We start from the raw sequence: 17,078 nt of genomic DNA on the forward strand, positions 1-17,078 counted from the left end.
AAAGCTGCCCATCAAATCATTAAACAACCTACTTCTTTACCATCTGAACCAAGTTACTGCTTTGTTCCAATAGGAACTATCACATCATATATCCCCACAGCTCACTAAGCAATATCTAAGGTCACGCAAAGCATCACACTCAAATTTACATCCATGCAATGAGGAAAACCGAAAAAGCTGAAAACACTGGAAATACAAGTAAGTTGCAGCACATATTAAAGTACTTACATGAAAGTATTTGTTTTTCAGCAGTACATTATAGTACATGTGCCATGCACGACACCCACTATCACAGTTCAGCATGACTACTCATTAAACATCTTGAGTCAAAGAAAAAGCAACTGTTCACAAAAGCCTCCCGCTATCTTCTATTTCCATCTACATCAGGATTTCTTCAGTTCTGCTGGTTCCAGTTATTGCTGCCTTAGTCACCTATTTCTCTCATCAACAGCCTGTCTCTAGGGATAGATTATTTCAGGGTGAAAAGGATTCCCAGATGTGAAGCTGCTGGGAACACCACTGTACCACGAGGTATGGAATACAAGTAATGCCATGGATCCTGTGCATGTCCCATGCGTTACAGTTCATGTAACTCCTCCCCACCCACAGCAAAAGCAACCAAGATGAACGTGGATAACAATAACACAAATTAACCTTCGCAGTCGGTTTTATTAAGTATCTGTAAACTACTTACATGGAAGGCAAACTGTCCTGAAAAGTCATACATGCCACAGGAGTGCATTAAACTCAAGGTATTCCGGACTGCTTCGGGACTCAGTACTCTTTCACCAGTGATCGGGCAAAAGCCACCATTAGCCAGAGTTGCCGCCATCACACTTGCTGACTCACAGGTAACCTCTATTGAGCAAAGCTTATGGAAAAGAAAGCCGTATTAAACAAACTGGTACCTCAAGCACAACGCAGCCCACTACATCTCCACAGAAATAAGATTTTTTTAAATAACCTGCAGCATAACATTCGTTACAGATGACACTAGTGGCATGAATTAACATCATCGGAATCTTTCTACTATAAAGATACAAAGATCCCAGCAGCAGCTTTTGTAAGCCTTTTTAGTAGTCTTGGAGTTATTATATTAGTCACGAGTTAGTGTCTCGGCTTGATTCCTTCCCCCACCCCCCTTATGTTGCCTTGAGAGGAACAGGTTTGGTAAATAACCTCAGTATTCTGTATTTGCTTAACTGGCAAAGCCATTAAGGAACTAATTTACAATTTGAGACGTGGTGCTTTGTTTTTTGGTGTTTTTTTTTTTTTTTTTTTTTTTTTTAAGCCTTACAAGACCACCCACATCCACTAAAAGTAGTACATTTCAAAGCTGCACACTCTAGCACATACAAGTCTTAATGCTAGCATTTCCTGCATAGCCTTAGTTTTACCTTTGTCTCATATATGCTTTAGGATGTATCTAGAGATATGACCACATGATAGTCTCGCCCAGGATCCCTGCTTCAGTACAGACTATACATACTTTGGTGACACATCAGGAAATGTGATATGATGCCATCACCTGATGCTGCCTCATGTCTGCAGAAACCAAAAGATAAGCTGGTTTCAACCTGAAACTGAAATGCTACTCTGAAAAATAAACAAACTAGTGCTTGTACTTTTGCCAAACAGTCATTACATGATACTTCATGAAGTTACCTAAGCCAAGTTTGCACGAGTAGTTACTACCTGGAATTCTTATTTTCCGGCTGCCAAACTCAATACATCCTAGTCCAACCAACTGGAGTTGCAAATCAAGAGAACGTCTGAGACGCATCTAAAATGGCAACTGGGTTTTAAACATATGAAGTATTACAGAACATCACCTACTTTGAAGAAAGTGCTTCTAGGTTCTCAGTTTAAGTGCCTACGTTTTGTACCTTGGTTGAACAAAATTAGAGTAATCCTTCCCCACTTTACAGAGGTAACGTGGACATAAGTTCATTACTGGATCCCAATTGCACAAGTAAGGAAGGAGGAAAAAAAATGCCTTCTAAGTAGAATCTGAGAGCAGAAAAAGAAGCTTTGTGCAATGAAAACAGAACACTGAATTGATGCTCAGAAAGCAGCACTCAAGTTTTCTGACTTCGGAGTAAAAAGGACATTTTAACAGGGGAAAAAAAGAATGGGAACCATGAAGGTAAGGATCATGATGCACGCAAACAATGCCAAACCATAACGATACCAGAAAACTTGGTTTTGGCTTTGCTTAACTCATGAAAAGGTTTGTGCTTAGAAGCGTACCAAGACTTGAGGCAGTGGGGCAGGAAGCATTTTGCAAGGATGGTTAACCAGTAAATTAAAATCATTTCTCTGCTTTGTTCTGTGATAACAGAAGTTCAGAGCAGACTCTGAGTTTTCATCTGGTTTCCAACTTAAGAAGTCAACTGAGTTGAATTTACATACACACTTGACAAAGCTTCATTCACTTTCAAGACTAGACATGCAACCCCAAACAAAAAAAGTCTCAGACTAAACTTGCACTTAAAAACACTGATTTGCAAAGGTAAGAGCAAGTACCATTAATTCAAATCAGATTTCCTGAGAACTTAACTCTGGACTTATTTGAACTATCCCAGACAGACTGGATCAGCAACACAACGTGAACTGCTTCCTGAGAACCGCATGCAAAAGATCCAGCTAAATTGGGAGTTGTGCATATTTTCACATTAGGAAGCTCTTTCTTTAGGAAATACCTCACACTTGCCAAGTTCTCATTTTGTGACAGTGGCAAACGATTGCAAGCAATATGGGGGAAGGAAGAATGCACTTGAAGAGATTATTTGTCCAAAATGAATTGAGTTGAACAATAAAGGAGAAGATATTCAAGTCATTTCATTTATAATACTACGGTTGAGCTTACAGTATGGCATGCAAATACAACTGTAGTTAAGCATGAGTTCAACGTGCTCCACAGTATCATCAAGTACAGCAAATTCATTCAAGTATCAACACATAACAAGCTTCGGAACTGCTAGTACTTTATAGACTGCTACTAGTACACACTAGCAATAAAGACCCTTGCATACATAACTTATACAAAAGCAAATCTGGATACATCGAATCTACACCACTCATTTCCAAACAGTTTTAACAGATGCTGACAACTTGAATAAGCCATTAAAACCTCCCCCATCTATAACGGAATAAACTTCTATTGCTTATTACAGTCATTCCAAGCCCAATCTGAGTCTCAATTTTAGAGTTAATTACCTGAAAATAAAAGTCCAGTATAGCAACCATATCTGTGCCTTCCGGAAAGCACTGAGTGAAGGAGAAAAAAAGCCTTTAGGTACAATAAAGCACTTTCAAAGACAAATTAAACCATACTCTAAACAGTGTACAAAACACTTAAACGTAACAAACATATATATACAATATATGTATTATAGTACATATTATTATATGTATTCTAGTATTTTAAGTGCAGTTCTCAGCAGCTTTAAGTGCTTTATTAGCAAAACGCAACCAGTCTTACAAAGTCATCCATATAACACAGACTACACATTTAAGACACGAGAATTTACTCATCCTGTGGTACAGAAATAAGGTTACAGGTATTGTTAGAATGTCTTATGTATTCGCACCCTATATAAGACCAGGAACTTTGAGCAACGGTAATAAAAACACACAGTACTACAACACTTTAGATAATCTTGAATGTGACATGAAAGAAATGTTTAAGGTTCACTGACTACGAAAAACATTCAATATTCAAAACACAATAAATGGAAGAGACCAACCTTTTTCTCTTTCAAGTAATAACCAATGGCAAAGTTTCTATCTCCGCTCTCTCTTTCAGACTGGAAACTTGAAACAAAACAAGAAATCAGAGAAGCGCAAAGTAACCCAATAATACCTCAGCTAAAGGATACCTTACTTCTGAACACAAGCTATTTACTAACTGACCAAAAACTGCCCTAAAACTCATCCCGGTGCACTCTGTCAAAGTGAATTAAGTCAGAGTCCAACTTCAACATCTGAACATATATGTTATTGGTTATCTATACAGACACAAGCTGACTTGTATTTAAGACAAAGAAGTCCAAGATCATTCTCTTAGAAGCATTTTGAAAAAGACAGCAGTAGACTGAGACCTCTGAGAATAAGCTGCAGCAAAAGCATCATTCACTGACTACTGGGACCAAACCAGATGAGCGGTGAGCGCCGGAAAGGTAAGATTTGCATTTAGAGCTTTCAGAGCCATAGCATTGGAGCACTAAGACAGAATAAGGAGATTTCAAGGAGAAAATGATCACTTCCATATCAGACCAGTCACAGCAAAACAGAAACATGCACAACTTTATTTCTTGATAATTTTAAGCCTAAGCGTGACCCTGTACTTTTTAAATGATGGCCCCCAACGTAAATAACAAAACCACCCCGTAAACTCAACATGCCAACTATCAGTTAAGGCTATAAGTATATAAAAATACTTACGTAGCATTACTGAATCCAACGTATTCATTACCAGCCATTTTATTCATGAATTGCATCACCTGTTAAAGACAGAGAGGAAGTGGGAAAAAAAGCAATCCAACATTTTCAGATATGAGAATTACAACTGACCAGCATTCAACTCGGCCTTACCCTAAGCCCGTCTCTTGGCAAACACAGCCCAAAATCGTTCAGTGTTTTATTTAAACAAATACAGATCAAGAAAAGTTTGGAAGGACTTAAAACAGCAAGGTAACTGTAGGTGGAAATACAAGACAGCTGCCACGCATTTTAGTAAGAGTAAAGAAAGCATCGTAATTCACTTACATAGTCAAATTTTTCTGCATTATTTGCTCCTTGCTGCAAGAAAAGAAAGAATAATTTACAAGGAATGTTAACATAGGAAAGAAGTTAGTTCAATTAACATTAGCACTTTTATTGCATAAAACTAAGGTATGAGGCTAATCAAGAATACGGTACTACAGTCATTTCATATACTAATGAAAAATTAAGGTGTTAGATAAGTAAAACTTTAATTACCATTTAAAGAAAAAGCCATTTAAATAAAAAGCCATCTAAGAGTTATCAAAAACCTGCACGTTAGAAATGGATTTAGACTAAGAAAGGTATGCTTTGTTTTAAGTGTTCTCTACTCAACTTAATGTGTTTAACACAAAAATAGTTAAAACAAGAAATACAAAATAAACTGCAGGCAGGATAATTATAATGAAAATAATGAAAACGCTAACTTGGTATAGATTAGTAAACACAGGTAATCTTACATTATCAGCAGAACTGAGCATAGCAAAATTCAGGCCACATAGGCTAAACTATTTTCCATTGCTAGTGCCCATACTACCGATTTAGACCAAAGAGTTAAAATGAAGTATTACCCCTTACTGTGAAAATAACTGCATTTAATCAAATGTATCTGATTTAATAGCTGATTAACGTCCTACCTACTAAAAAATTAAACAGAAAAATAATTTCACAACATACTGTAGTACATCATAAGGTATATCACTTTGCTAACAACATAAAGTCCAAAATTCATAAGGATGCTAATGTATATTCATTTGTAGGGTCAAGGGATACTCGGCTCATTTCTCTCTATTGGATCTTAACCTCTCCTTTGGTACGGGGGCATGGGGATATAAGTGTAAAGGTGCTACTCAGGGCTTTCTCCCCATTTTCTTAAGAGTGAGCTCAATTTAGAAGCTGCCAGTTGAGTACGTATTAATTCTTTACTCTCTGACAGACGACTTATCACAAATTGCTCTAGCCAGACATTGAAACAGGGCTGGGAGATTAGAGAACAGTGCATGGTCTGCTGGGGGACAGGAGGGGCTGAGCAGGAACCATTGGAAGTAGCATCTTTTTAGGTAGTTTAAAGAACAATGGCATCACATACACAAGTGGAAATGATACATCTGGAGAAGATGCTTTAATAAGTCATCTCAATATTTAAGATAGCTTACTCAGATAAAATACTCTGTTTAGGAAGCTATTTGAGGCACTACTTGCACGGTGTTTAGTATGGGAGAATAGGGGAAAAGTAGAACAAACTCAAACTTGATATGAACCAGTATTTTACTAAATGAAATGCATTAAGCCAGCCTCATTTCCCGCTCTGGCTGTGGATTAAGGTGCTGCAAGTAGTCTCTGCAGCCCGTGCACCAACTCAGCTACAAGAAGTGCAGTCATACACATACGGTCACTAGCTAAAAGGAACACCACGCTGCTTTGTCCAAATTACATGCCCATGGTCACCTTATGCTTCAGCTTTACTCTTAGAGTCAAGCTCAAGCTCATTTGTAATAATAAAAAAAATTATATATGACATATCATCAAAATGTTCCTGTATAATATATACCAGAACACAAGCCTTACAAATTTAACTCCAAATCTGTTCAATGAAAAAATAATTAAAAGAAGAAATTACCAACTTCATTGAACTGTTGCAGTTGTCAAAATATTCCATAGATCCTAATGCTGTAAAATATGTAACAACATTTAAACCACAAAAACCTTTTCAAACCTTTCAAATGCACAATGAACATCTTTTCTGGGAAAGCGGGTCAGCATTAGTTATGGGATGCTGCATTGATAATTTTATGGTTAGACATAATAAATTGAAACAATTTCTTTGGTTAAAAAAAAAGAAAGAGGTAGAAAGGGATCATGCTTTCTGCCAAAATAGAAATACATCACAATTGACTTTCTTTTCTTCCCAGCTGAAAAAAAAGAATTCATCGCCCTTCAATAAAAACCTGGCTTTTCCAGCAGCCTACACCATTTGTGGGCAAGACCCAATGCGAACTCCTTCTGTATCAAGTTATACAAAAGGTTTCTTTGCAGCAGTTGCATCTACTCTCATGTTTTACGAATTAAACCTTCTCCATACTACATCAGGATGATTCATTTTGAGTCCTTCATGCCCCACAAACATCCATAGGTACCTTACATTAATTACTGATGTTATACCGCTCATGACACCTAAAATATTTGCCTATTCATAGGATTAAGACCTCAGAAAGAATTAAACATAATGCAACTGAAACAGAATACTTGGCTTCCATATGCTTGATGACTAAAAGACCAAGCTAGCAATTCCCTGCTTCAGCAGCTTACAAGTGCATGCTTCCCTCCTTCCAGAAAGCTGAAGAGACACAAACACAGTTGACATCTAAATCCTAACAGAGTGCTGAGCAACATTTCCATAATCACTTATACAAAGAAAGAACCCATCCATTCTTGTACAAATGCTTCTTATTTCTACGAGGCTGGGAGCACTAAGACAACACTTCCTTGTTGTTGTTGTTCTTCTTCAGATGCAATTCACCTGTCTAGGACACAGAAGGAAACATTCCATGCACTAAGTCCACAAACACTTACTGCATTTACTGGAACATATGTTCATATACACACTGACTGTACACATGCTTGTGTGTATATACATATGAAAACAACATTTCTAAATGAATACAAAATGAAATTGAAGATGTTAAGATTGAGGCAGTTTGATAGACAGAAAAAAATCCAACTTGGCAAAGACAGCTCAAAATAATTCTACAAATGCTCATTGATACAACAAATCTATAGCTGTCCAGCATCAGGTTTTGGTTTTGCCTTTCTGGACAATGAAAGGTTTCCAGTGACCTTCCCTATATTGAAACAAGGTACTTCTACTAATCTTACTTCTACTGGAAAACTACAAAGCAATTGAGTAAAACTGATTACATTGCATGCCTGCATCTACATAGGAAAGGAGATACACATGGATACTTACCAGAGCTTGCAACAAGAAGAATCAGGGAATATTTGTTAGAAAAGTAGTTAATATTAGCCACTTCTCAGTACGTAATGTGCCTTTCTTCCCCTCTCCTCAAGAATTGCATAGGCTTCCTAAGACTGTATTCTGACAACAGACAGATCTGGGAACAGCCAGGCAGGTTTTAACAATGCTGATGGACACAGACACTCCTAAGTCAACCAGCCTATTTAGAATGCTCTGAATTATATGGCAGTCACTACTTTTTATTCTACTAGTTATGTTCTCCTGAGGGTCAACAAAAATCAGCATTTTCATCTTCACGTGCACCAAACTTTGTGACAGGAAAATGAGTATTGCTGCACACCCTACATTGGGCTCACACAACAAGGCTTTGGTAGCAGAGAGGTGCCAGGGATGGACTCTGAGCAGAGCCCAAGAGCTACCTCGTGTCAGATCAGAGCCAGGGACCGCTGCCATACAGAGCCACGTCAGCGAGCAACAAGGGTCAAACCTCATGGAGGACAGACATAAGGAAGGGACAAACTGCTGTGCAGCAGCACAGGAGAAAGAGGTGAAAAGTGAGAGATGCAGCCCTGCAGGCTCCAAGGTCAGTGTGGAAGGAGGGCAGGAGCAGCTCCCTGCAGCCCAAGAGAGGCCCACAGAGGAGCAGGCCACCCCTCTGCAGCCCACAGGCAGAGCCCACAGAAAGCCCCTGCAGGAACAGCCCCAGGATGGAGCCCAAACCTTGGTCACCTAGAAGAGCTTTCACCTACAGACAGGACCCTGGCACATAAAATTAAAACTGACTTCAAACTAATCCCTGGTTCCTCTGACAACTCCTTCCACAGGCATTCACAGCTCCTTGCACATCTCGACCACTGGCACCACTAAGAAACTGCCCCAGGCAGCCATGACTGCTGACACAACCACAGATCATTCTGCATTTGGCACAACCTGAGAATCAAGTACAACGTTACAGAAACACAGGAGAAGAAAGCATTGTCATCTATCTACACTCCCAACAAAGACTTGGAGTCAGTGTGATTTACAGAAAGCTGGGTGCTTCAAGAGAACCACACCTGCACTACAAGCGGCCAGCAGCTGAACCCTCATGTGAAGTCTTTACTTGGAGACCTGGAAAAAAGTATTCTATTCTATGACTATTTACCCACATTAGATGATGTAATTGCCACTCCTATTTTTCTCACTGCTATTACTTCAGTATTGTTGTAAATATATAGCCTCAGCTAGTAATAGAAACAAATGGCCGTACAATTATAAACAAGCATAAAGGCCCTAAGGGCCAGACTACAGTATGTCCTTTCACTGAAAGATTTTTGTTCCAAATACACGCTTGACACTGCTGAAACAGTCTGTATTTGCAAGGCAAACATAGTTAGAGCAGAGCCACAGGTTAAGGCAATAAAATCTGAACACGTTCCAAGCACGTCGGGAGAATCGTGTAAGCTGGTAAGAGCAGGTCACACAATAAGCCAAACAAACGTACGGTTGGCATATCCGTATGTTGTTATTATTATTCACTATTAGAGATATCAAGTACTAGCATGACAGCTTGGGTCTGTGTTCTGTTCTAAAGTGTGCAGTCAGAGCTGGACTTGTGACCCCAAGAACCATTTCCTCCACCACAAAACACAAAGATATTACATCCTCTGACAACAACAACGAATAAATCTATGTGACTTTAAGTTTCATGTCTTGTCCACAACTCATCTTCATTGATATCAGATTCGATGGGCAGTTATCTACACAGTCACACATGCTAATCTCTGCTGGCTGAGTCCTTGCCCCACGTCATAGATGCAAGAAATCATAAATGAGGAAGACATAATACAGCAAATCTCTCACAAGGGATGTAAAATAAAGGTGAAACACAGCACTCATCACCCCTGAACTATCAACATGCTATCACTACATACGCCTGTCACACGTGACCAATTTGCTCTTGTTTAATAACCTTTTCGTTATCTTGGACTCCACGAGCCATATAAAGCCATCAATGTATTCAAACAACATGAATGCAGAGAAACTGAGGGCAGAACAGAGGTTAATGAAGCCACTTGGTCCAGAAAAAAAAGCTAAGTCAGATTAGACCAAATACAAACTGGAATTACTTCAGTCACTGAAAGTTTAGGAGGAAAGTTGCTAAGAAAGAGGTTGTAAAGAAGTTAATTCACAAGAAAACATAGCCTGTATGGAAGTTCTTGACCCTCTGTTTAACTTGTTTGAGAATACCATGTTTAGTTTGGTTAGTTAGTCAAATGATAAATGGTATCTTAGTGAAAACAGCACACATCTTAATCACAGTGAAAACAAAGAATGAAGTGCTAAGTGTGATATGTGTCCGTCAGACGTGCAGTTACCACATGCAAAAACATCAGTGCAATGCAATACTCCTCATAAGGACATTACAGAAAAGAACAACAGAACAAACCGAAACCCACCCTGCAAAACAAACCCCCAGCCTTTCAACAAATAACACAATTACATGCAATAAACAAATTCATTTTGTCTACTTAAAAGTAAACCATTTATCCAGAACTATGTGCCCTCTGCAAGAGGCACGTGCTGCGTTTTGCCTTACGACCAACAGGGCATGTTCTAGGTAGGTCTAACATCTTGACATTGGACAAGTGTGTTAAGTCATATCTTAAAAATTCACTTATCCGAGTGAATTTCAATGCTCAGTCAACCTTGAAAAAGATTAAACGTGAATAAATTTACCTGTCATATTTAAGGCCATTTTCTTTCACCTACAGCTATTAAAGATAAATGTCTTTAAGCAGGAGTTCTTAAACCTTCTTTAAATATAAAATAACAAAAATAAAAATAAAAAATCATGATCTAAATAACTTTAAAACCAACAATTTGGAAACAGGAGGTAGGAAACACACTGTAGCTAATGAAGTTTGAAACACAAGGAAGACAAAGGCTTTTTTTAGATCTCTGAAATTACAGCATTAAGTTCTCTACTTCAAAACTCCAGGGCACTGACATGACCTCAGCCCTCTAAGCAGGTATCCTGAGTCCTAAAGAACCAAGAGCCAGGTTTTATTGTACCAGTGCCTACCAAAATAAAAACAAAACAAGGCAGAAATAGCAAGGAACTGGCAAACATTAGCATTACATGAATTTTATGTCATTTACAATAGATAAAGTCATTACGCAGCTGATACTCTTGCAAATACAGCTGGCTGTTTCCAAGGACATTTAATAAAGTATATTAAGCATCCCCAAATAAACAGCATATCATAAGTTAAATGTAATTCAACTCAACTACACAGTATGTTAATAGCAGATAGACTTCATATTAAAATGAAGGTGGGAAACTAACTGCATCACCCTCAGAAACCCCAGGATCTTCTTCTAATTCTTCCACACAGAAGGAAATTAGTTTATGTTGCATGTGACATCTGGAAACATAGCAGAGTGCCACTGAGTATGTTCATGGGGACATGCTGCTAACATTTCAAGTGTTACGCAGTTAAAGAAGGAAACAACAGTAAAAACTCTACCATTAAAGTCTTTTGGCTGCACAGTTACTACTTATAAAAACTGAGTTTGAAGCTGCCTTTGTTTGGAAGTGTTCTATTTCCAAAACATCCCAGCTTGCCCACCTGCTAACAAGCAAACTGCCATCAAATAATGCACACAACCAATGAAAACATACAAAGATACTTTCCCACATTCTATTAAAACTCTTGGAGAGAAACTAAAAATGATTTCTTTACCTTGATTAAAGATGTGACCACAATTGCTCCAGCATTCACCATAGGGTTATGAGGCTTGTCTGTGAAATAAAGTTTTCAATTACAAATATGCCCAAAGAGACGTCTGTCAAACAAAACCAGTCAAAGGTTGAAGCGAAAAATGATAGGTAAGAAACAAGATTTAAAACTATTACAAAGGAATACGAACTTCAACTAGAAATGTTGTTATCTAACTTTTTTTTCTGCTTTTTTTGAGCAATTCTGAGCTAAGTATTTTACAGCTCAGATCAAACAGCCCAATGCTACTTAACAACCCAGTAAACACCTCCATTTGGCAAGGTTATCTCTCTTTAAAACACTCTATCTCCTTCAGCCATCCAAGATTTGATCCATGTGGCATCAAAAGAACAATCGACATCCCCCAAGGGACTTACAAACCTTCTCCAAGTCTCAGTGATTTTAAATGTTCAAGAAGTAATTTAAAGAAATAAAAATACAGCAACCCAGAGGCTTCCATCACCTTCTTCTGAAATACAAATAATACTTCTCCCAGCCCCACCAAGATTTAACATTTTAGAATTGACATATACCTGCTTTCTTAAAAACTAACATTTAAGCTTTTAAGCAAAGATGTAGCCCTTTGAGGGTTCCAGTGTCTGAGAAACTCCTTAAGGATCAAAACCTCTGAGCCATTTTTAAGCTGTCAGAAGATGAGTGACTTGGAGCACCTCATACTGGTGGTCAGAAACGAATTCATCTCATGAAACCTCTCACTCATAGTAAAGCTACTGCTGAGGTTAGACCACGTCACCCACATCTTTATCTAGATGTCTTGAAATCCTCCCAGTACTACCAGGAACACACACTCTTCCTAAGCATCCTCTTCCTCCTCCCAGGAGACAAGTTTACCTACCACCCCATCCACATTCCCTTAAGCCATGCATAATGTGGGACTGCTGGCCCTCATCACTTCATTTGCCCCAATGTGAAGTTAGAGGCCTCCTCCTACAGCAGCAACTCATTTAAACTCCCCAAGAGAAGCCACCTGCAAGGAACTGCAGACTGTACAACAACAAGGAATGAAGGCAGAAAATGCAATCACTTTGTGAAGAGGTGATCAGGCTTATCTGTTCAACTTCAAAGGAGGTATCAAGCTCCGGAAAGCTAACAGGCACACACTGCTAAACACACACTAATCAAATAAAGGCAATGAATTACTTCAACTGAAAAAAAACCCACTGTTAGGTGGTGTCCCTGCAAGCCTCTTGTCTCATCATATCATCTCATTATACCTCAGTCAATTCATCTTCTTAACCTTAATGAAAAGCACCACTTGTAACAGCTGTGCCATTTCAGCTGGGATGCCCTGACTAAGCACAGCACTGCGTCATTTCTCTCCTGCATAAGCATGAAGAGCAAACACGCTGCTCTGCTACAAAGCTCTGTCTGTACTGTGGGACAGGGATGCTTGTCTACTACATCTTTTAATGTAAGGAAGTTAACAAACTTAACAGATGCATCTAAGCTCAAAAGAAAATGTGGCTTACCTAGTCATCTTAATCCTCTCCCCTGGACACCGCTATTAATCAGTGAAAAATACACGTGCTCTTTATAACTCCCATCTGCCAGACAACCAGTAAGATTGCTCTAGCAATGTGCCACACAGTTATGCCTTATGCAAACCAGACCTTCCCTTTGAGCTTGTAAACTCAAACAACATTGCTTTTCTGTCATCATTTCCTCTGACCTTTTTGTCCATCGCTGGCATTAAGCGTTGCCAGCACGACTGATTTGCAACCCTTGAGTGCAGGGAGCAGAACCAGCACACGTGCACAAAAACAGCTTTTAACACACAGGACAGGTGTGCTGTGACTTGATCCTCTTAAAAAAGGCATCAGAACATGCTTGTGTAACACAAAACCTACAGAACTCTGCCTGTGAATGACCAAATCTCTCAGCAACACAAGCCATTACCTGCCAGACCCCTGGCACAAACACACAGCATTTAGTGCTGCACTAGATTCTACCAAAACATTGAACTATGTTCTACTAAGAAACAGTATCACTGGACTAACACTTCAAATTACCACCATCAAAAGGTTACATATATGGACAAAAGACTGGATATAGATACAGTGTTGTCAGACACACTTGAGTGTGAACTCAGCAGCAGGGGGAATACCGTTAAGTGACTCAATCACTATGACAAGTTAGCATTCCCAGTGATGCATACTGCAGAAGTATTTTACTATGTGAAATTCCCGAGCTACCTGAAGTAACTTTTAATTAGCGTGAAAACTGTTTTAATCATCCAGCGATCTGAACTGCATGGCAGACCATCTCCTTTGATTAAAAAGGGTTTTGAAATTGAGTATTGAGATGGCTGCATAAGATTCCACACTTACATCGATTCCACATTTACACTGATGCCCCGTCCTTGGAGGTGTTCAAGACCAGGTTGGATGGGGCCATGGGCAACCTGATCTAGTACAGGTGTATGTTTGGTGGCCCTGCCAGGCAGGGGGTTGGAACTACATGATCCTTGAGGTCCCTTCCAACCCGGGTCATTCTGTGATTCTGTGATTGCACAGCACAGACCTTACCCTAAATGTGAATGCTGCTTACCAACACTTCTTGTTCTGTTACCTTTTGCCACTATGATTTAAAACTACCTGAAAATCTTTGTAGTACAGGCCAATTAAGAAATACAAGAACTTTATGCAGAGTAAGTAGGTAAAAAACCCAACATCTTCAGATGCATGTCTGAACGGTTCTCAAATAGTTGTAGATAACCTCATAAAATGCTCATTACAGACATAAAATCCAACTATAACAACTAGAATGCCAATGGATTAAATGTATACATGGTATGTTTCCAAATCCAATCCAAGTAGTTATGTTAAAGCCACCAGGCACATCAAAGCTTCACATCACTTGGCTTTTATATACAAGCTAAGCTCCCTTTTTCCCTCTTCCTCTTCTACTTGCAGAAACACAGCTTCTCTCCCTGTAACCAACTTCCACTGTCTGTTTTAAAGGCTATATAGAACCAATGTGAATGTGACCAGCCCTTCAGCTAACACTGTTGTTAGGTCTGCTGCACCACCCACACAACATACTTGATAAAAGTTTGCATTACATGCATTAAACTTCTCTTTTAATTTCATGCACTCCGGTGCATCTGTTAGTAACCCCCATTCCTGTTTCAAGATGGTCAAAAACACTCTTAAAGAGTAGCAGTCATGTAAGAGTACAGTGTAATCATTCATCTTAACATTCAATTTTAAGACAGCAACAAAGAGGAAACAAAGTGGACTCCAGGTCATTCCATGGAAACAAAGAACAGGAATACTACATTCACCCAATTAAAAATGATCCATTCTCAACACCAACCTTTTTTTTTTTCACTATGATAGTTTTCTTAGGACATTAAAGTCAGTCTTCCCTACAGCTGGATATTCTATCTGTTAGAAAAGCAAGAACAAGACAGCAAGCCTGACAAAAGGCACAACTCTCCCTTAGTAAATGATGGTGAAATAGTAGCACGAGTAACATGCTATACAGAAAAATGAACTGACAAAATTTCACCCAATGTGGAAGCTTGGAAGAAGGATTTCAAGGTATGCCTAAATAAAATAAGCACTATCATTTGTCAAAGTCTGTATCAGTATTTCTAATGAAGGCAAAATTGAATACAGTCCTTGACAAAATAGTTCAGTCTTATTAATTAAATATTAATTAGACTGCCATGGCAACAGAAACATTGCTCTTCTACTGGGAGAGAAAGATCTGCTGCAAGCATCTGTGTTTCAGAGATAACATCCAGCATTTCCCTTAAGGTTACGTGAGTCATCTTCCCCACATTTTTACCATAATGTCACTCAAAATAACACTTTTCGTGCTTGTTTATTAATGCCATTCAAAAAAGAAATCACCTAGGTACTGTGAAAGACATTCTTGCTAAAGCACTCGTCACAGACAGCAAATAAGTACCACTGGGAATCACCAGGCAAATTCAATTTGGAATCATCCACGGGAAGGCATTTTCAGTTTCACTTCTGTAAACTAACCAGCTCCAGCCTTTAGCATCAGCACCAGATTCTCACAGCACTGAGAGGCCTGATGGTATACACAGAGCTTTTACAATTACATGACAATAACAGCAAGACTTGAGAGGATAGAGTAAAAAAGAAATACTGGAGAGAAAAACAAAAGGTAGCTTGTTGTGTAAATTAAATATGAATTAACTCTTACCATCTTCATTCAGGAACAATTTGTTGAATCTTAATCCACTAGGCTCTTTACCAACGTATCTGTGCACATACTCTGTGCCAAGATCATTAACAGCGATAGCATATTTCAAAGGCTTCACACAGGACTGAAGACAAAAAGGAACTTTGGTATCTCCAACAGAATGCCTGGGAAAAACAGAGATTAACATGCTTAAATTCTCCCATTCTCCAGCCGTATTAGGCATTTCATTCACTTGTCAGCACACTGGGACTAGTAACAGGAAAAAAACTGTTATTTCATCTACATTTAGATGGCAGGGGGGTGCCCTGTCTATAGCAGAGAGGATGGAACAAGGTGATCTTAACGGTCCATTCCAACCCAAACCATTCTATGATTTTAAAGAACAGAACAAATGGGCTTTATGTTTTTAACCATCGCCTCCATACACTAAACAAGACCTAAGTGGTCATTATTACAGATATAACTAAGAGCTAATTAAGAAATGGGTTTGCACCACAATTCAAGCACCACATTTATTCAACTGACTACAGTCAACCTGAATACAGCCTTTTGCACATAGTGATGGATACAGAAGCAAAAATGAGAGCCGATTCTGTTTCGGAATTCAAGGGCAGCAACTGAACTACCAACAGATCTGTTCTCTCTGAGAGTGGCATCGGAATTTTACCAAAGTCATGAAATAACATCTTTCAGAAAGTTTACTTGCAACACCTAATCCAGATTGCTTGAGAGAATGACTCACACAAGCAGCATATGTCCCGTTGAGAACAAAAGGTTCCAAGCTATCACACGTCTGATGGCAAAATCACAAGCGTTTTTGCCTTTTTATTTTTATTTTTTGGCAGAAATTCTGAGAAAGGTCCAAAGAAATTCACAGAAACATTCTGGTGTTACATAAACCACCATTAAACAACATTAAACACCACAAAAACTTGTCTTACAAAAGCTCTTGTTAGTGCATGCTGCTATATCCAAAACAATGCAAATGGTAATTCAAGATAATCAAGAAGAATAATCTTTACTTTAGAAACTGTTTTATTACAGCTCAGCCACTTCAGTAAGAAGCTGAAATGGTGGTATAACGTATCACTAAGATTAATGCATTGAAGAGGCACATCAAAAAAACTTGTGTAGCACCTCCTTAGAGATAACAGACCGTGCAATATACAGGAACAACAACAAAAAAATCATAACAGATGTCATTAAAACATTCCCCCAGTGCAATGACAGCATAAAGCAGCTCAATGATCTCAAGAATGCTCCGTCCAGCTGGGACAAACTAAACACCTAAGAAATCTGATCCTCAGCTTACACAGCATGTCTGCATCCAACTGCAGTACAGTAGAGATGCAAGCAAACGTGCATATTGCATCATCACA

The 17,078-nt window shown here is 38.8% G+C and overlaps 1 protein-coding gene across 3 annotated transcripts in view; it reads right to left on the bottom strand.

Annotated features, from left to right (window-relative positions):
* Window positions 1–17,078, bottom strand: part of GLS (glutaminase) — a 49,480-nt gene that overhangs the window by 18,646 nt on the left and 13,756 nt on the right. For all 3 annotated transcript variants that reach the window (XM_015867642.1, XM_015867641.2, XM_015867643.2), the window contains 7 exons: window positions 15,700–15,863; window positions 11,467–11,525; window positions 4,771–4,803; window positions 4,447–4,505; window positions 3,750–3,816; window positions 3,220–3,270; window positions 695–871 (listed from right to left, as the gene is read on the bottom strand). In XM_015867642.1, coding sequence (XP_015723128.1) covers window positions 695–871; window positions 3,220–3,270; window positions 3,750–3,816; window positions 4,447–4,505; window positions 4,771–4,803; window positions 11,467–11,525; window positions 15,700–15,863 — 610 coding nt within the window. The remainder of the gene's footprint in view (window positions 1–694; window positions 872–3,219; window positions 3,271–3,749; window positions 3,817–4,446; window positions 4,506–4,770; window positions 4,804–11,466; window positions 11,526–15,699; window positions 15,864–17,078) is intronic.

The sequence above is a fragment of the Coturnix japonica genome, chromosome 7 (genome assembly GCF_001577835.2).
Source record: "Coturnix japonica isolate 7356 chromosome 7, Coturnix japonica 2.1, whole genome shotgun sequence".
Lineage (NCBI taxonomy): Eukaryota > Metazoa > Chordata > Aves > Galliformes > Phasianidae > Coturnix > Coturnix japonica.